Source organism: Gigantopelta aegis, chromosome 3 (assembly GCF_016097555.1).
Source record: "Gigantopelta aegis isolate Gae_Host chromosome 3, Gae_host_genome, whole genome shotgun sequence".
Classification (NCBI taxonomy): Eukaryota; Metazoa; Mollusca; class Gastropoda; order Neomphalida; family Peltospiridae; genus Gigantopelta; species Gigantopelta aegis.
Window position 1 is genome coordinate 2641185 of NC_054701.1, and position 27639 is coordinate 2668823.

At 41.6% G+C, this 27639-nt stretch overlaps 1 protein-coding gene across 1 annotated transcript; it reads left to right on the top strand.

The window, feature by feature from the left end:
* Nucleotides 1-100: 100 nt before the first annotated feature.
* Nucleotides 101-20244, top strand: LOC121367383. The gene is made up of 5 exons (XM_041491526.1): nt 101-179; nt 3421-3531; nt 15155-15426; nt 16075-16373; nt 19292-20244. The coding sequence occupies exons 1-5, from the start codon at nt 116-118 to the stop codon at nt 19587-19589; spliced, it is 1044 nt and encodes a 347-aa protein (XP_041347460.1). The 5' UTR covers nt 101-115; the 3' UTR covers nt 19590-20244.
* Nucleotides 20245-27639: the final 7395 nt, after the last annotated feature.

A 27639-nucleotide genomic window follows, 5' to 3' on the forward strand; every position in this document is an offset into this window, starting at 1 on the left:
AGTCACGAGGGAACGTGTGCTCGTTGCGGGGGTGCCCGGTTACTGCCAGGTGACGCTATATAACGATGGCAGTCTGGCGATCTGGGGGTTAGTTTAGTGTAGTTAGCTAACCAACATGGTGCACGCCAACTACATCACGTTCGTTTTCGTCTTCAGTCGAATTCTCACACAGATACAAGGTAACGTATCCGACGTGTTAACTGTAAAGGTGGTAACTGAATTATCACACAGATACAAGGTAACGTATCCGACGTGTTTACTGTAAAGGTGGTAACTGAATTCTCACAGATACAAGGTAACGTATCTGACGTGTTAACTGTACAGGTGGTAACTGAATCTCACACACATACAAGGTAACGTATCAGACGTGTTAACTGTACAGGTGGTAACTGAATTATCACACAGATACAAGGTAACGTATCTGACGTGTTAACTGTACAGGTGGTAACTGAATTTTTACACAATTACAAGATAACGTATCTGTCATGTGCACGTGCTTTCGTGTGCTCCACTTGGGGGTCCTTCATTTCGTTGTTTTTGTCAGCGAAATGAAGCTTTCTACTGGGATGTATGCGGCCATTGGAACTGATTGAACGCTGGAACGCTTCTCGTTTCGACAGCCTGCACCACCAGGTTAGATTCTTTTTTATCGAGATTCCTTGCCTCGTCATTTATCCGGCTGACTATGTTGACTTGTTTTTTCGTGACTCGTATGACGGCCATTTCGCAGAACGCCACGGTTGTTCGCGTTTAGTCTCTACATGTCCGAGCCTGTCCTAGCAGCACTGGAGGATTGACCGCTCCACTCTAAGAAGAAATAGGAAGCGGGGTCGGCCCCTACTACTCTTTTTTAGACTTTACTTTGCTTTATAGTGATACCATCTCGTATCCTCCGGAGTCGGGCCCGTCCGCACCACTATACCAACCCATGACGACTGGACTATACCCGTCTCTCTCGTTCAGACGGATCCGGCTTCTCAAGATCTGTATTTCAGCACAGCACTACACCTTCAACATCTAATGACTGTCAATCTAGGGGTTTTCTTGACGGGATGTAACCCATTTCGTCCCTAGCAGCTGTGCATCCAAACGGCCTCAAAATTTTATGTCGAAATTACTTGCTTGTTTAATATTATCAAATAGTCCGATCATCTCTTCTTTCTCTTATTTATTTTTGAACTGTCCTTCTAAAATGCTCCAAATTATAGAAATATTCGGCCGAGTAGTCAATTCTTTTTATTTTTGGCTTGTAACTTTTTATTTAATTTTTTTTAAATTCTAAATCCCCCCCCATTCCGAGTCAGGCCACCGATTTTATCGGTAGCAGGACTCGGGATGGGCGTGTTCGAAACCCTAGTGGTATATGGGCACGTTAAACTAGATATCTATCTATCTATCTGACATGTTAACTACATGTGTCCAACTGAATTGTTACACAGATACAAGGTAACGTATCTGATGTGTTAACGGTAAACTGAATTGTAACACAGATATCAGCTAACGTATCTGACATATTAACTACATTTGTCCAAATGAAGTTTTACACAGATACAAGGTAACGTATCTGACGTGTTAACTGTTCGGGTGGTAAACGAATTATTATACAGATATCAGCTAACGTATCAAACTGAATTGATACACAGATACAAGGTAACGTATTAACACTGTTCAGGTGGTAATTGAATTGACACACAGATGAGATTAAATTAGATGTTTAACGACACCCCAGCACGACAAATACATCGGCTATTGGGTGTCAAACTATGGTAAAGGGAAAATGATTGGCACACAGATGCATGGTCATTTATCTGGTATGTATTATTATTTTTCATTATCATTTTTGTGTCGCCTTCACGAACTAAAAGGGAAGATATAGCAAGTAACTTTACGGTGGCGGCGGTTACGGCATCAGCTGTTGCGGTTAACTCAACGTTAGTGTGTCGCGGTTAGGTCCATGTCTCGTAAACTAGAAGTTCTGTTAGTGTGTCGCGGTTAGGTCCATGTCTCGTTAACTACAAGTTCTGTTAGTGTGTCGCGGTTAGGTCCATGTCTCGTTAACTACAAGTTCTGTTAGTGTGTCGCGGTTAGGTCCATGTCTCGTAAACTACAAGTTCTGTTAGTGTGTCGCGGTTAGGTCCATGTCTCGTTAACTACAAGTTCTGTTAGTGTGTCGCGGTTAGGTCCATGTCTCGTAAACTACAAGTTCTGTTAGTGTGTCGCGGTTAGGTCCATGTCTCGTTAACTACAAGTTCTGTTAGTGTGTCGCGGTTAGGTCCATGTCTCGTAAACTACAAGTTCTGTTAGTGTGTCGCGGTTAGGTCCATGTCTCGTTAACTACAAGTTCTGTTAGTGTGTCGCGGTTAGGTCCATGTCTCGTTAACTACAAGTTCTGTTAGTGTCGCGGTTAGGTCCATGTCTCGTTAACTACAAGTTCTGTTAGTGTGTCGCGGTTAGGTCCATGTCTCGTAAACTACAAGTTCTGTTAGTGTGTCGCGGTTAGGTCCATGTCTCGTTAACTACAAGTTCTGTTAGTGTGTCGCGGTTAGGTCCATGTCTCGTTAACTACAAGTTCTGTTAGTGTGTCGCGGTTAGGTCCATGTCTCGTAAACTACAAGTTCTGTTAGTGTGTCGCGGTTAGGTCCATGTCTCGTAAACTACAAGTTCTGTTAGTGTTTCGCGGTTAGGTCCATGTCTCGTTCTGCATAAAACAAACGTCGTTTATAGGTGGACATATGGATGTTCATTATAATACACGTGAAAACAAAAACTATTTAATTAAAATTTTAACTAAATATTTAAACGTGATTGTTTTATTTGTTTTTTTGTTTTTTTAATTAATGTTTTTATTATTATTTCTATTATTATTATTATTTAGCTATTAATAATGTTTGTTTTTTATGTATTGAGATGACGTGCTATGGATCTAGCTGTCAGCGACGCCGGGTATGTGTGATTCTTGTTCACGACGGAATGTATAGTATTCATATCCGAGTTCGATTGCATTCATATAACCATTACCAATAGATGTGTATGGAACGATGAATTGACGGGTGGATGGATAATTGAATATGTGGATGGATGGATGGATGGATGGATGGATGGATGGATGGATGGATGGATGGATGGATGGATGGACTAATGTAATGATGTAATGATTTCACATTTCAGGTCAGGTAATGTGTGAATAGTTCCAGTGTGCTCCTAACGCGGTCTGTCAGAGTGGATTGTGTATGGGTGGATGGATAGACAGGTGGATGGATGGATGGATGGATGGATAGATGGATGGATGGATGGATGAATGGATGGATGAATGATTTGATGGATGGATGGATGAATGGTTTGATGAATGGATGGATGGATGGATGAATGGATGGATCTATGGGTGGATGGATGGACTGATGTAATGATTTCACATTTCAGGACAGTTGTGTGGACAGTTCGAGTGTGCTCCTAACGCGGTCTGTCAGGGTGGATTGTGTATGTGTTCACCGGGCTTCATTGGATCCGGCCGATTCCTCTGTGTCTCGCAAGGTAAGATATTGGCGTGGCCATGGCAACTACATTATAGGCTGTACTATAGCAAATGAAATCACACAGGCGACAGTGTTATCGTTTGTAGTTGAAACGCTATATATGCAATGCATGAACCTAACAACGTTCCTAAATATCGGTACTACAACCCTTCCCTCAAAGTATTAACTAAACACAGTGGAACCTTTCATGGCTCACTTACAATAAACCCAGATGTTTTTAAAACACCCCTACACGAACAAATCCGACACCTCTGTGCGAAACGAACATGCGCTGTACTTTGTTGTGGTGACATAGAGAAAAGTATGCGACACGTGACACGTTGGCACTGGTCAACAACATGTAAGTCTGTACCTAAAACATATCAACAAGGGGAGGACTCGAGGTGACTCGAGCTAATGTATGAGAAGCATTCTTCTGGAAGAAATACCCTTCCAACTGTAGGAGGACTGCCACTCGCAAGATGTGCACATTTCAAAATACTAGTCTTGGTGTCGGATGGGATCTGAAACTTTTCTCTTGCATTCCTTTTAAGTCATTCACATTAGGAAGTAAAGTAATATAGTTTTGTATGAGGCAGGAGGAGCTGCATTAATAATATGCATAACAAATTCCTTAATTAACCCGTTTTGACTTGGTGAAGTTTAAATAGTTTTGGTGTCGGACATTGATAGAAATCGAAGATGCCATCTTAACAGAATTAATGCAACATTCTATCAAAAGTATATGAGGGAACTTTAATTAACCAATGTTTATTCATAACCAAGAAACATGTTTGCAATCTAGATTAACTAACTTACTTCTCTGATTAACCCTTTGTCTTCTATAGGTACTTTAGTTTTTGTGTTGGACGAAAATTATATTTTGGTGTCGGATAGAAAAAAAATGTCATACATTTCATTGGAATAATTTTAATGAATACGTTATACCACACCTCAATATATATACTTAGCTAAAAAAAAAGTTTAACAATTTGGTAAATGTGTTTAAAGAAAAGAAAACTCGTGACCTACAAAATGAAATCAGACACCGGATTTAATTGAGGCATCATTTGTCAGTGTAAGTAACAGGAGATTTTCAATACAGAATGGCATGTGTGACTGTCACGACGTTAAATGGCGCTTGATGGTCCATACACAAAAATCTGACAATTGTCAGTAACGTTTCTAAGCACATTGGGCATTGGCCGTGGTACAACATCGCCTCATGCTGATGGTGGTAGCGTCGTGATGTGGGCAGGAATTCATGACATCGGACAAAACATCCTCATTTTCATCATAACTGTGAATCCTCAGCATGACAGTGACAAGACAAGACAAGACAAGACTTTATTTACTTTCTGGCCGTTGCACAACGGCGTAGGAGGAATATATACATAATATTTCTATAAACACGTGACAAGATGAAAGAGAATACAAAAGTTAAATTACAATGATTGTGAATTAATTCCTATGAACATTTGCATACAACATAAAGCTGCGAATATTCATAAAAATACAAATATATAAACTGTTAAATTAATGTGCAGTATATATGTAAAATGTACTTCTGGGGGTTGGGGATGTGAAATATCAAGGATGTTTAAATGCATTCATAATTACTTTTATAAACTTTGCTAAATTCTTTAGTGTACTGATTCGTTTCTTTTACATTAGTTCTTTGAATGTATACGTACTTGGTCGATGTAAAAATTGAGTCCTAGAATTACAAAAAAAAGTGGCAAATGAAAAGATAGTAAAACTCATCACCAATTTCACTTTCATTGTACAGGGTACAAATTCTATCTTCTAATGAAATATTATTCCAGCGTCCTGTTTCTACCGGTAAATAATGGTTTGATGTTCTGAATTTTAAGAGTGGTTTCCACAGTTTTTCTGGAAGTATATTAATGTATTTTTCTAAAATTAGTTGTTGCTTATATAATTGGTAGGTTTTGCCTCTCGAAGATAATGATATGTTACTTCTCCATGTTTGTGAATAAATTGATCAGTTTGTCTTTGTTTAATTTGTTGCGAGAGACATTACCCATTCCCAAGTTTTCCAAAATGTTTTTAATAGTAATGACCCATTTATATTCTGTTCCGTTAACAATGTAGTCATTTAGCATTACTTTAGACAATAACGTCGGAAATTTTGACTGCTTTCCTGATAAAAGCCTTGCCCAGTAACATACCATTCTTCTATAAATTATTAATTCAATAGGAAGTCTCCCTAGCTCTCCAAAGAACATAAAAAATGGTGTTGCTTTCTTAATAAGGTAAAATATGTCTTAAAAAATGTATTTGTACGGAATTAAATGTATCAATTTTCTCATGTCCCCAGACTTCACATCCGTATAACATGATTGGAAGGACTATTGAATCAAACATTTTTAATTTACATTCGGTTGATAAATGATTATCTTTGGCTTTTGATAATACAAAATACATGGCCTTAGTAGCCTGTTGGCTGAGCTTAGTTTTAGTAATACGGAAGTTATTTAATTTAGTAAAGATAATTCCAAGATATTTATATTCTTTTACATTCTCTAGAACAGTGTTTCCGATCTTGAAAGTATGGTTATAATCTCTAGTGGTTCCCTTAAAAATTAATATTTTCGTTTTGCTACAGTTTATTTTAAAATTCCACTGTAAAGAATATTGATAAAATATATTTAAGGTGTGTTGTAAGTCGTTTGCGGAGGTTGATAAAAGCGCGGTATCGTCTGCATATAACAAACAAAACATATGTAGTACAATATCTAATGGTGAATTTTGATTATCGGACATAGGGGCAACTCCTTGACATCCATGGTTAGTTAAGTAATCTTCTATATCGTTTAAATACAGGGAAAATAAAATTGGGGATAAATTTTCACCTTGACGGATGCCGATATTGCATGGGAATAAAGCCGATTGTTTATTATTTATAAGAATAAGTGATTTTAGGCCTTGGTACATTTCGTAGATAATTCGAAAGAATTTACCGTTGATATTATTTTGCAGAAGTTTATGCCAAAGTAGCGTTCTGGGTATCATATCAAATGCCTTCTCAAAATCAACAAAAGCGCAATATAGCTTTTTCTTTCGTTTTTTAAGGATATCTATTAAGTGATGTAATGTAAAAATATAATCCGTAGTTGAATAGCCTTTCCGAAATGCGGTTTGGACCTCACTAATTATATTGTTTTCTGCGATAAATTTATTTAAACAGTTATTTAGTAATGTTGTGAATAGTTTAGAGCAGCAGCAAAGTAATGTAATTGGTCGGTAATTTTCGGGATGTAGTCGACTTCCTTTATTTTTGAATATTGGTATAATAATACCAGTTTGCCATTCTTCAGGTAAAACTCCATTATGAAAGATTGTATTAAAAAGCTTAACGTAAACTGGCAGGAGCAAGGTGGCTGTTGATTTAATGTATTCATTAATTATTTTGTCTACACCTGCCGCCTTGTTTAATTTTAATTGTGATATAGCTTGCATTATTTCATTTTCAGTAATTTTTTCGTTTATAATATCATTGTCGGTTACTACGTTTAGTACTTCGTCCATATTAAAATCAAATACATCATCGTTATTGGGCTCTTCTTTATTTAAATGGCTGAAATAATTAAAAAATTCATCTGTCGAAATCATCACGCCAGTTGTCATTCAGTTCATGCAGCGGCATCCAGGTGTTATTGTTTCAATTTTTAATTTACATTCGGTTGATAAATGATTATCTTTGGCTTTTGATAATACAAAATACATGGCCTCAGTAGCCTGTTGGCTGAGCTTAGTTTTAGTAATACGGAAGTTATTTAATTTAGTAAAGATAATTCCAAGATATTTATATTCTTTTACATTCTCTAGAACAGTGTTTTCGATCTTGAAAGTATGTTTATAATCTCTAGTGGTTCCCTCAAAAATTAATATTTTCGTTTTGCTACAGTTTATTTTAAAATTCCATTTTAAAGAATATTGATAAAATATATTTAAGGTGTGTTGTAAGTCGTTTGCGGAGGTTGATAAAAGCGCGGTATCGTCTGCATATAACAAACAAAACATATGTAGTACAATATCTAATTGTGAATTTTGATTATCGGACATAGGAGCAACTCCTTGACATCCATGGTTAGTTAGGTAATCTTCTATATCGTTTAAATACAGGGAAAATAAAATTGGGGATAAATTTTCACCTTGACGGATGCCGATATTGCATGGGAATAAAGCCGATTGTTTATTATTTATAAGAATAAGTAATTTTAGGCCTTGGTACATTTCGTAGAAAGAATTTACCGTTGATATTATTTTGCAGAAGTTTATGCCAAAGTAGCCTTCTGGGTATCATATCAAATGCCTTCTCAAAATCAACAAAAGCGCAATATAGCTTTTACTTTCGTTTTTTAAGGATATCTATTAAGTGATGTAATGTAAAAATATGATCCGTAGTTGAATAGCCTTTCCGAAATGCGGTTTGGGCCTCACTAATTATATTGTTTTCTGCGATAAATTTATTTAAACGGTTATTTAGTAATGTTGTGAATAGTTTAGAGCAGCAGCAAAGTAATGTAATTGGTCGGTAATTTTCGGGATGTAGTCGACTTCCTTTATTTTTGAATATTGGTATAATAATACCAGTGTGCCATTCTTCAGGTAAAACTCCATTATGAAAGATTGTATTAAAAAGCTTAACGTTAACTGGCAGGAGCAAGGTGGCTGTTGATTTAATGTATTCATTAATTATTTTGTCTACACCTGCCGCCTTGTTTAATTTTAATTGTGATATAGCTTGCATTATTTCATTTTCAGTAATTTTTTCGTTTATAATATCATTGTCGGTTACTACGTTTAGTACTTCGTCCATATTAAAATCAAATACATCATCGTTATTGGGCTCTCCTTTATTTAAATGGCTGAAATAATAAAAAAAAATTCATCTGTCGAAATCATCACGCCAGTTGTCATTCAGTTCATGCAGCGGCATCCAGGTGTTATTGTTTCAACAGGACAATGCACGCCAGCATTCAGCCAGTTGTCATTCAGTTCATGCAGCGGCATCCAGGTGGTTTTGTTTCAACAGGACAATGCACGCCAGCATTCGGCCAGTTGTCATTCAGTTCATGCAGTGGCATCCAGGTGTTATTGTTTCAACAGGACAATGCACGCCAGCATTCGGCCAGTTGTCATTCAGTTCATGCAGCGGCATCCAGGTGTTATTGTTTCAACAGGACAATGCACGCCAGCATTCGGCCAGTTGTCATTCAGTTCATGCAGCGGCATCCAGGTGGTATTGTTTCAACAGGACAATGCACGCCGGCATCCAGGTGTTATTGTTTCAACAGGACAATGCACGCCAGCATTCGGCCAGTTGTCATTCAGTTCATGCAGCGGCATCCAAGTGGTTTTGTTTCAACAGGACAATGCACGCCGGCATCCAGGTGTTATTGTTTCAACAGGACAATGCACGCCAGCATTCAGCCAGTTGTCATTCAGTTCATGCAGCGGCATCCAGGTGGTTTTGTTTCAACAGGACAATGCACGCCAGCATTCAGGTGTTATTGTTTCAACAGGACAATGCACGCCAGCATTCAGCCAGTTGTCATTCAGTTCATGCAGCGGCATCCAAGTGGTTTTGTTTCAACAGGACAATGCACGCCAGCATTCAGGTGTTATTGTTTCAACAGGACAATGCACGCCAGCATTCAGCCAGTTGTCATTCAGTTCATGCAGCGGCATCCAGGTGTTATTGTTTCAACAGGACAATGCACGCCAGCATTCGGCCAGTTGTCATTCAGTTCATGCAGCGGCATCCAGGTGGTATTGTTTCAACAGGACAATGCACGCCAGCATTCAGCCAGTTGTCATTCAGTTCATGCAGCGGCATCCAAGTGGTTTTGTTTCAACAGGACAATGCACGCCGGCATCCAGGTGTTATTGTTTCAACAGGACAATGCACGCCAGCATTCGGCCAGTTGTCATTCAGTTCATGCAGCGGCATCCAGGTGTTATTGTTTCAACAGGACAATGCACGCCAGCATTCGGCCAGTTGTCATTCAGTTCATGCAGCGGCATCCAGGTGGTATTGTTTCAACAGGACAATGCACGCCAGCATTCAGCCAGTTGTCATTCAGTTCATGCAGCGGCATCCAAGTGGTTTTGTTTCAACAGGACAATGCACGCCGGCATCCAGGTGTTATTGTTTCAACAGGACAATGCACGCCAGAATTCAGCCAGTTGTCATTCAGTTCATGCAGCGGCATCCAAGTGGTTTTGTTTCAACAGGACAATGCACGCCAGCATTCAGCTGTTATTGTTTCAACAGGACAATGCACGCCAGCATTCAGCCAGTTGTCATTCAGTTCATGCAGCGGCATCCAAGTGGTTTTGTTTCAACAGGACAATGCACGCCAGCATTCAGGTGTTATTGTTTCAACAGGACAATGCACGCCGGCATCCAGGTGTTATTGTTTCAACAGGACAATGCACGCCAGCATTCAGCCAGTTGTCATTCAGTTCATGCAGCGGCATGCAGGTGTTATTGTTTCAACAGGACAATGCACGCCAGCATTCAGCCAGTTGTCATTCAGTTCATGCAGCGGCATCCAAGTGGTTTTGTTTCAACAGGACAATGCACGCCAGCATTCAGGTGTTATTGTTTCAACAGGACAATGCACGCCAGCATTCAGCCAGTTGTCATTCAGTTCATGCAGCGGCATCCAAGTGGTTTTGTTTCAACAGGACAATGCACGCCAGCATTCAGGTGTTATTGTTTCAACAGGACAATGCACGCCGGCATCCAGGTGTTATTGTTTCAACAGGACAATGCACGCCAGCATTCAGCCAGTTGTCATTCAGTTCATGCAGCGGCATGCAGGTGTTATTGTTTCAACAGGACAATGCACGCCGGCATCCAGGTGTTATTGTTTCAACAGGACAATGCACGCCAGCATTCAGCCAGTTGTCATTCAGTTCATGCAGCGGCATGCAGGTGTTATTGTTTCAACAGGACAATGCACGCCGGCATCCAGGTGTTATTGTTTCAACAGGACAATGCACGCCAGCATTCAGCCAGTTGTCATTCAGTTCATGCAGCGGCATGCAGGTGTTATTGTTTCAACAGGACAATGCACGCCGGCATACAGGTGTTATTGTTTCAACAGGACAATGCACGCCAGCATTCAGCCAGTTGTCATTCAGTTCATGCAGCGGCATGCAGGTGTTATTGTTTCAACAGGACAATGCACGTCAGCATTCAGCCAGTTGTCATTCAGTTCATGCAGCGGCATCCAAGTGGTTTTGTTTCAACAGGACAATGCACGCCAGCATTCAGGTGTTATTGTTTCAACAGGACAATGCACGCCAGCATTCAGCCAGTTGTCATTCAGTTCATGCAGCGGCATCCAAGTGGTTTTGTTTCAACAGGACAATGCACGCCAGCATTCAGGTGTTATTGTTTCAACAGGACAATGCACGCCGGCATCCAGGTGTTATTGTTTCAACAGGACAATGCACGCCAGCATTCGGCCAGTTGTCATTCAGTTCATGCAGCGGCATCCAGGTATTATTGTTTCAACAGGACAATGCACGCCAGCATTCAGCCAGTTGTCATTCAGTTCATGCAGCGGCATCCAGGTGTTATTGTTTCAACAGGACAATGCACGCCAGCATTCGGCCAGTTGTCATTCAGTTCATGCAGCGGCATCCAGGTGGTTTTGTTTCAACAGGACAGTGCACGCCAGCATTCAGCCAGTTGTCATTCAGTTCATGCAGCGGCATCCAGGTATTATTGTTTCAACAGGACAATGCACGCCAGCATTCGGCCAGTTGTCATTCAGTTGATGCAGCGGCATCCAGGTGGTTTTGTTTCAACAGGACAATGCACGCCAGCATTCAGCCAGTTGTCATTCAGTTCATGCAGCGGCATGCAGGTGTTATTGTTTCAACAGGACAATGCACGTCAGCATTCAGCCAGTTGTCATTCAGTTCATGCAGCGGCATCCAAGTGGTTTTGTTTCAACAGGACAATGCACGCCAGCATTCAGGTGTTATTGTTTCAACAGGACAATGCACGCCAGCATTCAGCCAGTTGTCATTCAGTTCATGCAGCGGCATCCAAGTGGTTTTGTTTCAACAGGACAATGCACGCCAGCATTCAGGTGTTATTGTTTCAACAGGACAATGCACGCCGGCATCCAGGTGTTATTGTTTCAACAGGACAATGCACGCCAGCATTCGGCCAGTTGTCATTCAGTTCATGCAGCGGCATCCAGGTATTATTGTTTCAACAGGACAATGCACGCCAGCATTCAGCCAGTTGTCATTCAGTTCATGCAGCGGCATCCAGGTGTTATTGTTTCAACAGGACAATGCACGCCAGCATTCGGCCAGTTGTCATTCAGTTCATGCAGCGGCATCCAGGTGGTTTTGTTTCAACAGGACAGTGCACGCCAGCATTCAGCCAGTTGTCATTCAGTTCATGCAGCGGCATCCAGGTATTATTGTTTCAACAGGACAATGCACGCCAGCATTCGGCCAGTTGTCATTCAGTTGATGCAGCGGCATCCAGGTGGTTTTGTTTCAACAGGACAGTGCACGCCAGCATTCAGCCAGTTGACATTCTGTTCATGCAGCGGCATCCAGGTGGTATTGTTTCAACAGGACAATGCACGCCAGCATTCCGCCAGTTGTCATTCAGTTCATGCAGCGGCATCACGCCAGCATTCAGCCAGTTGTCATTCAGTTCATGCAGCGGCATCACGCCAGCATTCAGCCAGTTGTCATTCAGTTCAAGCAGCGGCATCCATGTGGTATTGTTTCAACAGGACAATGCACGCCAGCATTCGGCCAGTTGTCATTCAGTTCATGCAGCGGCATCCAGGTGGTATTGTTTCAACAGGACAATGCACGCCAGCATTCGGCCAGTTGTCATTCAGTTCATGCAGCGGCATCCATGTGGTATTGTTTCAACAGGACAATGCACGCCAGCATTCGGCCAGTTGTCATTCAGTTCATGCAGCGGCATCCAGGTGGTATTGTTTCAACAGGACAATGCACGCCAGCATTCGGCCAGTTGTCATTCAGTTCATGCAGCGGCATCACGCCAGCATTCAGCCAGTTGTCATTCAGTTCAAGCAGCGGCATCCATGTGGTATTGTTTCAAAAGGACAATGCACGCCAGCATTCGGCCAGTTGTCATTCAGTTCATGCAGCGGCATCCAGGTGGTTTTGTTTCAAAAGGACAATGCACGCCAGCATTCGGCCAGTTGTCATTCAGTTCATGCAGCGGCATCACGCCAGCATTCAGCCAGTTGTCATTCAGTTCAAGCAGCGGCATCCAGGTGTTATTGTTTCAACAGGACAATGCACGCCAGCATTCGGCCAGTTGTCATTCAGTTCATGCAGCGGCATCCAGGTGGTATTGTTTCAACAGGACAATGCACGCCAGCATTCGGCCAGTTGTCATTCAGTTCATGCAGCGGCATCCAGGTGGTATTGTTTCAACAGGACAATGCACGCCAGCATTCGGCCAGTTGTCATTCAGTTCATGCAGCGGCATCACGCCAGCATTCATCCAGTTGTCATTCAGTTCAAGCAGCGGCATCCATGTGGTATTGTTTCAACAGGACAATGCACGCCAGCATTCAGCCAGTTGTCATTCAGTTCAAGCAGCGGCATCCAAGTGGTTTTGTTTCAACAGGACAATGCACGCCAGCATTCAGCCAGTTGTCATTCAGTTCATGCGGCGGCATCCAGGTGGTTTTGTTTCAACAGGACAATGCACGCCAGCATTCAGCCAGTTGTCATTCAGTTCATGCGGCGGCATCCAGGTGGTTTTGTTTCAACAGGACAATGCACGCCGGCATCCAGGTGTTATTGTTTCAACAGGACAATGCACGCCGGCATCCAGGTGTTATTGTTTCAACAGGACAATGCACGCCAGCATTCAGCCAGTTGTCATTCAGTTCATGCAGCGGCATCCAGGTGTTATTGTTTCAACAGGACAATGCACGCCAGCATTCGGCCAGTTGTCATTCAGTTCATGCAGCGGCATCCAGGTGTTATTGTTTCAACAGGACAATGCACGCCAGCATTCGGCCAGTTGTCATTCAGTTCATGCAGCGGCATCCAGGTGTTATTGTTTCAACAGGACAATGCACGCCAGCATTCGGCCAGTTGTCATTCAGTTCATGCAGCGGCATCCATGTGTTATTGTTTCAACAGGACAATGCACGCCAGCATTCGGCCAGTTGTCATTCAGTTCATGCAGCGGCATCCAGGTGGTTTTGTTTCAACAGGACAATGCACGCCAGCATTCAGCCAGTTGTCATTCAGTTCATGCAGCGGCATCCAGGTGTTATTGTTTCAACAGGACAATGCACGCCAGCATTCGGCCAGTTGTCATTCAGTTCATGCAGCGGCATCCAGGTGTTATTGTTTCAACAGGACAATGCACGCCAGCATTCAGCCAGTTGTCATTCAGTTCATGTAGCGGCATTCAGGTGGTTTTGTTTCAAAAGGACAATGCACGCCAGCATTCGGCCAGTTGTCATTCAGTTCATGCAGTGGCATCCAGGTGGTTTTGTTTCAACAGGACAATGCACGCCAGCATTCAGCCAGTTGTCATTCAGTTCATGCAGCGGCATCCAGGTGGTTTTGTTTCAAAAGGACAATGCACGCCAGCATTCAGCCAGTTGTCATTTAGTTCATGCAGCGGCATCCAGGTGTTATTGTTTCAACAGGACAATGCACGCCAGCATTCGGCCAGTTGTCATTCAGTTCATGCAGCGGCATCACGCCAGCATTCAGCCAGTTGTCATTCAGTTCAAGCAGCGGCATCCATGTGGTATTGTTTCAACAGGACAATGCACGCCAGCTTTCAGCCAGACTAACGACTGGACTTCTTCAGAGAAACAATATTGTGACACTAAAGTGGCATGCATGATCATCTGACTTGTTCCCTATTGTGAAAGTATGGGATTTGTTTGGTTGTAGGGTGCGAGAGAACCACGTGCATATTCACAACGTCCACAACGTTAAACATGTTTTAACTCGTGAATGGATCTCTGTCACTATTCCTGAGATCCACCGTCTCATCAGCTGACGTTGTACCGCTGTCAACATGCAATGCCAAATGTGCTTTTTATTATGGACCCCAAGCACCATTTAACGATATGACAGTCACACATCTCATTTCATACTGAAAATTTGCTGTTACTTGCATTGACCAATGATGCCTGAATTAAATCCAGTGTTTGATTTTATTTTGTAAGTCACGAGTTTTCTTTTATTGAAGCACATTTACCAAATTGCTAAACCACACACATTTTAAAGTGCTTTCGTCATCATTATACTAGTACTTCATTACGAAATGACAGTCATGACGCTTAAAAGGGCATTCCTGACTTTAAAGACATTTAAACATGTTCTCTGCTAACAAGGCTTTTAATGAATAAATCTGGATATTAATTACATTTCCTTCCTTATAATATTAATGTGTGTACACCATGTGTTTCTGGTATTCATTATAGTAGCTTAAACAGATTGGGTGTTTTTTAAACATGTACGAAATTATTGAAGCCAAAATCCAGTTTGAGTTGCTAATTTGAATTTGTTTTGTCTGGTGTTGACTACTTTTTGAAATATGCCTTTGTGACCGCTAGCTGCCCGCTGCCCATGTCTGAGTTTCGGTGACCCCCACACGATGCTGTACGACGGTCAGAGGGTGCGCACGATCCTACCGTGCGAGTTCGTGTACACGGAGTTCACAAGTCCGGTGGTTTCCGGTATGACGTGCAGCGTGCAGGTTCGCCTCGTCACGGAGCGCCGGCCCACGCAGGCCAACCGGTTCCGCCAGTTCGTCAAGGAGATCGTGGCCGTCGTCACGAGAGACAACACCAGGCTAGACATCGTCGCCTCACAGGCCGGCATCAACGTGAGTACCAGACCGCCGGAGTGGACATTTGAAACTTTCACTGGGTATCATTAAAGTGACACTGACATCATCAATATCATCATCATCACCAGTATCATCATCGTCATCATCATTATCATCAATCATCATTATTAATTATTATTATTATTATTATTATTATCGACGCCGTCATCATCATGATTATTTACCGGCCTCGGTGGCGTCGTGGTTAGGCTATCGGTCTACAGGCTGGTAGGTAATGGGTTCGGATCCCAGTCGAGACATGGGATTTTTAAATCCAGATACCGACTCCAAACCCTGAGTGAGTGCTCCGCAAGGCTCAATGGGTAAGTGTAAACCACTTGCACCGACCAGTGATCCATAACTGGTTCAACAAAGGCCATGGTTTGTGCTATCCTGCCTGTGTGAAGCGCAAATAAAAGATCCCTTGCTGCTAATCGGAAAGAGTAGCCCATGTAGTGGCGACAGCGGGTTTCCTCTCAAAATTTGTGTGGTCCATAACCATATGTCTGACGCCATATAATAAAATGTGTTGAGTGCGTCGTTAAATAAAACATTTCTTTCTTTCTTTCTTTCATCATGATTATTATTGTTATTTTATTATTATTATTATTATTGTATTATTATTATTATTATTATTATTATTAGATCCAGACTACCTCAACGGGTGCGGGCACAAACCCTGACCCAGACATCACGCCAATAGTGTCGCAAATGGGTCAGATACACCAGGTCATTCTGACTGAGTGTGACACGGCGATCGGCTTCAACCCGACTCTAGGGTCCGGCTTTGTGGACGCACCTCGAGCCGCTACTTTCCCGCCACAAGGTCTATGCGGCAACTGCGACGGCATGCAGAACGACAACCCGTTCGACAACGTGGCCGGCGCTACCCCGTCCGAGAAAGACCTCGCCCTGTCTCTCCGACAACTCAGCACCACACAGTCGTAAGTGTTTCTTCTTTCTTACTAACAAACATCACATCCACTTGTACACGACACTCAGCACCACACAGTCGTGTTTCTTTTTTCTTACTAACAAACATCACATCCACTTGTACACGACACTCAGCACCACACAGTCGTGTTTCTTCTTTCTTACTAACAGACATCACATCCACTTGTATATGACACTCGGCACCACACAGTCGTGTTTCTTCTTTCATATTTATAAACATCACATCCACTTGTACACGGCACTCAGCACCACACAGTCGTGTTTCTTCTTTCTTACTAACATCACATCCACTTGTACATGACACTCAGCACCACACAATCGTGTTTCTTCTTTCATACTAACAGACATCACATCCACTTGTATATGACACTCGGCACCACACAGTCGTGTTTCTTCTTTCTTACTAACAGACATCACATCCACTTGTATATGACACTCGGCACCACACAGTCGTGTTTCTTCTTTCATATTAACAGACATCGCATCCACTTGTACACGGCACTCGGCACCACACAGTCGTGTTTCTTCTTTCTTACTAACAGACATCACATCCACTTGTATATGACACTCGGCACCACACAGTCGTGTTTCTTCTTTCTTACTAACAGACATCACATCCACTTCTATATGACACTCGGCACCACACAGTCGTGTTTCTTCTTTCATACTAACATACATCACATCCACTTGTATATGACACTCTGCACCACACAGTCGTGTTTCTTCTTTCTTACTAACAGACATCACATCCACTTCTATATGACACTCGGCACCACACAGTCGTGTTTCCTCTTTCATACTAACAGACATCACATCCACTTCTATATGACAATCAGCACCACACAGTCGTGTTTCTTCTTTCATACTAACATACATCACATCCACTTGTACACGGCACTCAGCACCACACAGTCGTGTTTCTTCTTTCATACTAACAGACATCACATCCACTTCTATATGACACTCGGGCACCGCACAGTCGTGTTTCTTCTTTCTTCCTAACAGACGTCACATCCACTTCTATATGACACTCGGGCACCACACAGTCGTGTTTCTTCTTTCTTCCTAACAGACGTCACATCCATTCTGTATGACACTCGGGCATCACACAGTCGTGTTTCTTCTTTCTTACTAACAGACGTCACATCCACTTCTATATGACACTCGGGCACCACACAGTCGTGTTTCTTCTTTCTTACTAACAGACGTCACATCCACTTCTATATGACACTCGGGCACCACACAGTCGTGTTTCTTCTTTCTTACTAACAGACGTCACATCCATTTCTATATGACATTCGGGCACCACACAGTCGTGTTTCTTCTTTCTTGCTAACCGACATCACATCCATTTGTATATGACACTCAGCACCACACAGTCGTGTTTCTTCCTTCTTACTAACAGACATCACATCCACTTCTATGTGACACTCGGGCACCACACAGTCGTGTTTCTTCTTTCTTACTAACAGACATCACATCCACTTCTATATAACACTCGGGCACCACACAGTCGTGTTTCTTCTTTCATATTAACAGACATCACATCCACTTGTATATGACACTCAGCACCACACAGTCGTGTTTCTTCCTTCTTACTAACAGACATCACATCCACTTCTATGTGACACTCGGGCACCACACAGTCGTGTTTCTTCTTTCTTACTAACAGACATCACATCCACTTCTATATAACACTCGGGCACCACACAGTCGTGTTTCTTCTTTCATATTAACAGACATCACATCCACTTGTATATGACACTCAGCACCACACAGTCGTGTTTCTTCTTTCTTACTAACAGACATCACATCCACTTCTATATGACACTTGGGCACATTTAAAAAAGAAGAATACATCAGTTTTCGTGGCGGGCGGGACGTAGCTCAGTGGTAAAGCGTTCGCTTGATGCGCGGTCGGTCTGGGATCGATCCCCGTCGGAGGACCTATTGGGCTATTTCTGGTGTAACAAAGGACGTGGTATGTACTATCCTGTTTGTGGGATGTTGCATATAAAAGATCCCTTTCTGCTAATCGAAAAGAGTAGCCCATGAAGTGGCGACAGCGGGTTTCCTCTCTCAATATCTGTGTGGTCCTTAACCATATGTCCGACGCCATATAACCGTAAATGTGTTGAGTGCGTCGTTAAATAAAACATATTACTTTCAGTTTTTGTGAGATATTTTTATTACACACCTGTTGGGGCGAGCATCGTGAAATAGGTTTGGGTGCACCACGGTGATGACTGGACGCTAAAGCCACACTTAAGCTATATCCTAACCGTGCGAGCGATTATTATAGAAATCATTGATTTCAGTTGCCGTATCCTAAAGCTGTTTCCTAACCGGATGCGAGCGATGCGAGCGATTATTTTAGAAATCATTGATTTCAATCGCAGTATCCTAATCGCACGCGTACGGCGCGACATATAAATCTGTCGCGTCGTGGTATGTACTACCCTGTCAGTGGGATGGTACATATAAAAGATACCTTGCTGCTAATCGAAAAGAGTAGCCCATGAAGTGGCGACAGCGCGTTTCCTCTCTCAGTATCTGTATGGTCCTCATATGTCTGACGCCATATAACCGTAAATAAAATGTGTTGAGTGCGTCGTTAAATAAAACATTTCTTTCTTTCTTTCTATAAATCCTTGTCAAATTAATTGTATGTAACGACACAAATAACGCAATACAAATAATGCTATTCGCCACTCACAGCATACACATAATCCGAATTCAAATATATAAAATAATCTGTATGAAATCTTCTTACAATTACACACAAGCACGGATTCGAGAACGGAAGATATAAAGTACACATGTGTGTGTGTGTATATATATATATATATATATATATATATAGCCTATATATATTTATTTATTTATTTATTTATGTATTTATTTTTAGAACGAATGACTCTGCTACGTGCACAGCGGTCTCGGCATCGGCCATGAAAGGCACGTGCACGAACGACGCCACTTTGATCGCGGGTGTTCGAGCATGTTCAGTGTTCATCATGGATTCGCCCTATAGGGACTGTCTGTTCGCCATGGGGGTTGGAACCAAAGAGAACTTGCTCTTCACTTTCAACTCGTGTTTAGATCTTTACTGCACCCCCAACACGGCGGCCGCATGTGGTCTAGTTAATTCCTTATCACAACCTGGAATAAACTGTGCGCTGCCAACCGGCTACACGTGTGTGTAGAACGTGCAGGGAGTGCCAGAAAACACGTGCTGGGACATCGATCAGTTAGTGAAGAACTTTTAAAGTTGCAGTCTCGAGTCGGGTTTTATTATCTCACCATTTACAACAGATCATCAAAGTATTTTCTTAACGTCGCGCGTCATTCTTCGATCTCGCTTTGTTATACTCATTATCAACGTCACGCAAAAATGTGTTACTCTCCATTTTAAATGTGAAAAGCGGACTGCTGTTTCACTAGTTAGTTACAAAGTATATTTTTGAAAAACCAGAAAAAAAGGCAGTGGCGACTGACTTGTAGAGGTATTTTGTGTGATGGCCGTTGATAGCCATAACATTCGAGTTTATTAAAGCTGTAGGTGTGTTTATATTTTGAATTAGTAAAGGACGTCATGTGTCGAGGCAAGACTGCAACTTTAAAATAACAAGAAATAAAACAATTTTTTGGAATGTGACCATACGTTATTCATCAGAATGAATATTTTGAAGGTTTTATTGGTTTATTGCTTGAATCTTGAAATTTATTTTTTGTTTTTAATTTTGTTTATTTTAAAGCACAAATTGACTGCAACATGTACATATTGTAAGACTGTATGGCTCTGTTATAAAATATGTAATGGGATTTACTGGTAAACAGAATAAAACTGGGTTCAATATCGCTTATATTTTTATTTTATTTTGTTTAAAAATGCAGAATTGACCATAACACACTTTCGGGGTGTTTTCTTGGGGGGTGGGGTGGTGTGGCATACGCTCCTGTATTCCTGACAGTTCAATGGGGGAATTTGGCCCCTTTAATCCTTTGCATCTTCCGACGTCTGTGCATGGTATTTATATTATTTTCATTGTACCATTTAAATTCGTCACATATATTTTCAATACAAATATTTTTTAAATGATTGATGTCGACCACTAGTGAAAGGCGCAGCCCACAGGTTCAGTCCGTGCAAATGGACACTAAGTTTAGTTGGATAAACTTATAGCATAGATAAGCTAACGTCTGTGATTTTTAAACGAGGAAATGGACACTAAGTTTAGTTGGATAAACTTATAACAGAGATACATATCCGGACCACCAACACATACTGACACTTTAAAGGTAAACTAAACTCCAACAAGAGCCTTGTGTGTTGGAAAGATGCATACCCGGACCACCAACATATACTGACACTTTAAAGGTAAACTAAACTCCAACAAGAGCTTTATGTGTTGGAAAGATGCATACCCGGACCACCAACACATACTGACACTTTAAAGGTAAACTAAACTCCAACAAGAGCCTTGTGTGTTGGAAAGATGCATACCCGGACTACCAACACATACTGACACTTTAAAGGTAAACTAAACTCAAACAAGAGCTTTATGTGTTGGAAAGATGCATACCCGGACCACCAACACATACTGACACTTTAAAGGTAAACTAAACTCCAACAAGAGCCTTGTATGTTGGAAAGATGCATACCCGGATTACCAACACATACTGACACTTTAAAGGTAAACTAAACTCAAACAAGAGCTTTATGTGTTGGAAAGATGCATACCCGGACCACCAACACACACTGACACTTTAAAGGTAAACTAAACTCAAACAAGAGCCTTGTGTGTTGGAAAGATGCATACCCGGACCACCAACACATACTGACACTTTAAAGGTAAACTAAACTCAAACAAGAGCTTTATGTGTTGGAAAGATGCATACCCGGACCACCAACACATACTGACACCTTAAAGGTAAACTAAACTCCAACAAGAGCCTTATGTGTTGGAAAGATGCATACCCGGACCACCAACACATACTGACACTTTAACAAATGAAAAACGCGTAGAGTTAATAAAAAACCATGATTATTCCTTCTAACTGGGGGCAGCCATTTCTTTACCTAACTATTTATCAGTGATTCGTGAGTGTGTGACATCACAACTCTGTATCCACTGAGCTCGCTAACTGTATTTCGAAGTGATTCGTGAGTGTAAGGCATCACAACTCTGTATCCACTGAGCTCGCTAACTGTATTTAACTGATTCGTGAGTGGGTGACATCACAACTCTGTATCCACTAAGCTCGCTAACTGTATTTATCTGATTCGTGAGTATGTGACATCACAACTCTGTATCCACTGAGCTCGCTAACTGTATTTAGCAGTCATTCGTGAGTGTGACACATCACAACTCTGTATCCACTGAGCTTGCTAACTGTAACTGAATGTTTCCAATTTTAAATAAATAAAAAGTATTCTAAATGAAAGTATTTATTCATTATTAATCAGGGCATACAAACGTCGATATAACCAGAAAACGCATTTTTGGACTTAATTTTGTATTTCAAGGGGTGGGGGGTTATTTAAGAGATACATCATTAGGTTTGGTGTCAAAATGCTTGTATTGATAATGTTAAACATTTCCCAAATGGACGTCTTCAAATTTTGACTTTGGAATTTACCACCCTATACTAATCAGAACTCTGTATCCACTGAGCTTGCTAACTGTATTTAACAGTGATTCGTGAGTGGGTGACATCAAAACTCTGTATCCACTGAGCTCGCTCACTGTATTTAACAGTGATTCGTGAGTGGGTGACATCACAACTCTGTATCCACTGAGCTCGCTCACTGTATTTAACAGTGATTCATGAGTGGGTGACATCACAACTCTGTATCCACTGAGCTAGCTAACTGTGTTTAGCAGTGATTCTTGAGTGTGAGACATCACAAATGTGTATCCACTGAGCTCGCTAACTGTATTTAGCAGTGATTCGTGAGTGTGTGACATCACAACTCTGTATCCACTGAGCTTTCTAACTGTATTTAGCAGTGTTTCGTGTGTGAGACATCATAACTCTGTTTCCACTGAACTCGCTAACTGTATTTAGCGGTGTTTCGTGAGTGTGTGACATCACAACTCTGTATCAACTGAGCTCGCTAACTGTATTTAGCAGTGATTCGTGAGTGTGAGACATCACAACTCTGTATCCACTGAGCTCGCTAACTGTATTTAACAGTGATTCGTGAGTGAGTGGGTGGGTGACATCACAACTGTGTATCCACTGAGTTCGCCAACTGTATCTAATAGTGATTCGTGAGTGGGTGGGTGGGTGGGTGACATCACAACACTGTATCCACTGAGCTCGTTAGCTGCATTTAACAGTGATTCGTGAGTGGGTGAAATTACAACTATGTATCCACTGAGCTCGCTAACTGCATTTAGCAGTGATTCGTGAGTAGGTGACATGACAACTCTGTATCAACTGAGCTCGCTAACTGTATTTAGCAGTGATTCGTGAGTGTGAGACATCACAACTCTGTATCCACTGAGCTCGCTAACTGTATTTAACAGTGATTCGTGAGTGAGTGGGTGGGTGACATCACAACTGTGTATCCACTGAGTTCGCCAACTGTATCTAATAGTGATTCGTGAGTGGGTGGGTGGGTGGGTGACATCACAACACTGTATCCACTGAGCTCGTTAGCTGCATTTAACAGTGATTCGTGAGTGGGTGAAATTACAACTATGTATCCACTGAGCTCGCTAACTGCATTTAGCAGTGATTCGTGAGTAGGTGACATGACAACTCTGTATCGAATGAGCTCGCTAACTGCATCTGATTTGTGAGTGGGTGACATCACAATTTTGTATCCACAGAGCTCGCTATCTGTATCTAACAGTGATTCGTGAGTGGGTGGGTGACATCACAACTCTGTATCCACTGAGCTCGCTGACTGTATCTAACAGTGATCCCTGAGTGGGTGGGTGACATCACAACTCTGTATCCACTGATCTCGCTAACTGTATCTAACAGTGGTTCGTGAGTGGGTGGGTGACATCACAACTCTGTATCCACTGAGCTCGCTAGCTGTATCTAACAGTGATTCGTGAGTGGGTGGGTGGCATCACAACTCTGTATAGCTAGGTATATGTACCCAATGAGTCTGTTTTGTGTTTTGTCAAATCAGTTTTGCGAATGGCCGTCCCCCACAGGCGAGGTAGGAAGGACGCATCGTCCTAGATTGTGCCAGGCCTTGTATAAGCACAGCTCATAACAGTGAGTCGTGAAAGCAATCACGGTCTTGTCAAAACGTCATTTGGACTTGGTCATTCAGATATTTACTTAGTTTCGTTTAGTTTTCTTTGTAACAAACACTCCATTGCCTAAGTCTTGATCTTAAAAATTATTTCTATTTATTTATTTATTTATAGAGAACCACTCGATTAATTCCATTTGCTTCAAATACCTTTTGGCAATAATATATTATTAAAAGTACATCCTCGATTGTGGTCGGGATAGTGGTTAGTGTATGGGGTTTTTTAACGACACCACTAGAGCACTTTGATTTATTAATCACCGGCTATTGGATGTCAAACATTTGGTAATTCTGACATATAGTCCTAGAGAGGAAATCCGCTAAAAATTTTCATTAGTAGCAAGGGATCTTTTATTTGCACGATCCCTCAGACAGGATTGCACATACCAAGGTATTTGATATACTAGTCATGGTGCATTGGCTGGAACGAGAAACAGCCCAACGGATCCACCAAAGAGGATTGATCCTAAACCGATCGCACATCAAGCAGGTTCTTTATCACTGGACTACGTCCCGCCCCTGCTTGGTGTGTGAGAAAACTTGAGAGATAATTGTGGTGCTGCATCTGCTGGACCGTGCAATGTATATTGTCGTGTATGGATTCTTATAAAGTGGAGCAATTCATTGGAGCAACGGAATAGCCATGTCTTCAGCGTTTAACTTCCATTTTAAACTGTGCTGTAAGTCCCGACTAGTAGCATCTAAACCATCACTGTTTGGTCCTTCATGCCAGGACGTCGCGTCTCAACACAGTGAAGCACCAACTATAGTTTTTTGTAAATAATTTTAGTTTAGTTCGATATAAGAAGAAAAGTAAAAGTGTTTTGGAAATAACCCCAAAACACTATTTTTGTGTCCAATTTAGAAAACAATCGGCTTATAAATAAATAAATTCCATAATATGAAAAAGTCGTTCCCTGTGGGAAGGAGTATAGATCGTTAACTCTCGCCCGCGCCAAATACACAACCTAGTGCACTGGACCACCGGCGTGTCTCACATAAAGCATCTTTCTTTTAGGTTTAAAACAAGTTTTTAAAATATAATATTGATTTAAAATTTGTTTAGCTTAGAATATATTTTTGTTAAAATGGGTTATCAAAAACAACTTTATAAACACGGTCCATGGTGTCTGTATATTCACGACAGACAGACAGACAGACAGTCTACTATTAACGTCTCACGTTATGTATATATACAAAATAAAACAAATATAAAGGTACATTAGTCATTCCTTGAGGAATTGTGAGAGACAGTATAGTTAAATAATGCAAGTATGTACAATTAAAATAATAATGATAACACTATTGTGTATATAGAGTCTCTACAACGTTGTAAAATATAAAAACAGGTTTGGCTCTTACAAATGTAAGGTTGGGCTCTGAAATTAAAACAGAACTTTTCTAAATCAGGTGCCAACATAACATTCAATGTGAATCTCGGCGTTCTAGTGGTCATATTTGTTAACACACACACACACACACACCACACACACACCCCAACAGTCATATTTGTTAACACACACACACACACACACCACACACACACACACACACACACACACACACACACACTCCCTCCCCGCTCCAACAGAATGAAACAAGATGATGTTCCAGCTATTACAAGCATTTAGACTACACGGTTACACACACACACACACACACACACACACACACACACACACACACACACACACACACACACACACACACACACACACACTCCCTCCCCGCTCCAACAGAATGAAACAAGATGATGTTCCAGCTATTACAAGCATTTACACTACACGGTTACACACACACACACACACACTCCCTCCCCCGCTCCAACACACACACACACACACACACACACTCCCTCCCCGCTCCAACAGAATGAAACAAGATGATGTTCCAGCTATTACAAGCATTTACACTACACGGTTACACACACACACACACACACACACACACACACACACCCGCTCCAACAGAATGAAACAAGATGATGTTCCAGCTATTACAAGCATTTACACTAGACGGTTACACACACACACACACACACACACACACACACACACACACACACACACACACACACCACTCCCTCCCCCGCTCCAACAGAATGAAACAAGATGATGTTCCAGCTATTACAAGCATTTAGACTACACGGTTACACACACACACACACACACACACACACACACACACACACACACACACACCCTCCCCCGCTCCAACAGAATGAAACAAGATGATGTTCCAGCTATTACAAGCATTTAGACTACACGGTTACACACACACACACACACACACACACACACACACACACACCCAGAATGAAACAAGATGATGTTCCCAAGCATTTACGCTCCAACAGAATGAAACAAGATTATGTTCCAGCTATTACAAGCATTTAGACTACACGGTTACACACACACACACGCACACACACACACACACACACACACACACACACACACACACACACACACACACACTCCCTCCCCGCTCCAACAGAATGAAACAAGATTATGTTCCAGCTATTACAAGCATTTAGACTACACGGTTACACACACACACACGCACACACACACACACACACACACACACACACACACACACACACACACACACACTCCCTCCCCGCTCCAACAGAATGAAACAAGATGATGTTCCAGCTATTACAAGCATTTAGACGGTTACGAGGGGCGGGACGTAGCCCAGTGGTAAAGCGCTCGCCTGTTGCGCGGTCGGTTTGGGATCGATCCTCGTCGGTGGACCCATTGGGCTATTTCTCGTTCCAGATAGTGCACCACGACTGGTATATCAACGGCCGTGGTATGTGCTGTCTTGTCTGTGGGAAAGTGCATATAAAAGACCCCTTGCTCCATTAGGAAAAATGAAGCAGGTTTCCTCTCTAAGACTATATGTCAAAATTACAAAATACTTGACATCCAATAGCCGATGATTAATAAATAAATTTGCTCTAGTGGTGTCGTTAAACCAAACAATTGTTTAAAGACGATTAGGAATACACTGGGTATACAGTTGCTGACACTATAAACCAGAGATGAATTTAAGGTATAAAGTTAGTCGAATACATTTAATGGTCATTTTATATACGAGTCTCTTCATTATCCCATCCGGAACACTCCCTTTGTTGCAAACAATTTCTAAACTGAAACACCAAGTCAAGTTTGTGTAGTTTAATCATTATTCCTGGTGCCAGTGCTGTGCCTTTTGCCTCTGCAAATTCACATACCTGCTGTTAACGTTGTGTTCCCTTGGACAGAACAGAACTTTATTACACTCAGACCGTTCTGCCACGGTGTAAGAGGAAAAAAGAGTAAAGATCTATTGTACAATGTAACTATTCACAATGTTTCAGCGACAACTGTGTACCGGGTACTTGACATTTCGTGGTGTAGAGATCTATTGTACAATACAACTATTCACAGTGTTACAACCGTGTACTTGACATTTCGTCGTGTAGAGATCTATTGTACAATACAACTATTGACAGTGTTACAACCGTGTACTTGACATTTCGTGGTGTAGAGATGTATTGTACAATACAACTATTCACAGTGTTACAACCGTGTACTTGACATTTCGTGGTGTAGAGATCTATTGTACAATACAACTATTCACAGTGTTACAACCGTGTACTTGACATTTCGTGGTGTAGAGATCTATTGTACAATACAACTATTCACAGTGTTACAACCGTGTACTTGACATTTCGTGGTGTAGAGATCTATTGTACAATACAACTATTCACAGTGTTACAACCGTGTACTTGACATTTCGTGGTGTAGAGATGTATTGTACAATACAACTATTGACAGTGTTACAACCGTGTACTTGACATTTCGTGGTGTAGAGATCTATTGTACAATACAACTATTCACAGTGTTACAACCGTGTACTTGACATTTCGTGGTGTAGAGATCTATTGTACAATACAACTATTCACAGTGTTACAACCGTGTACT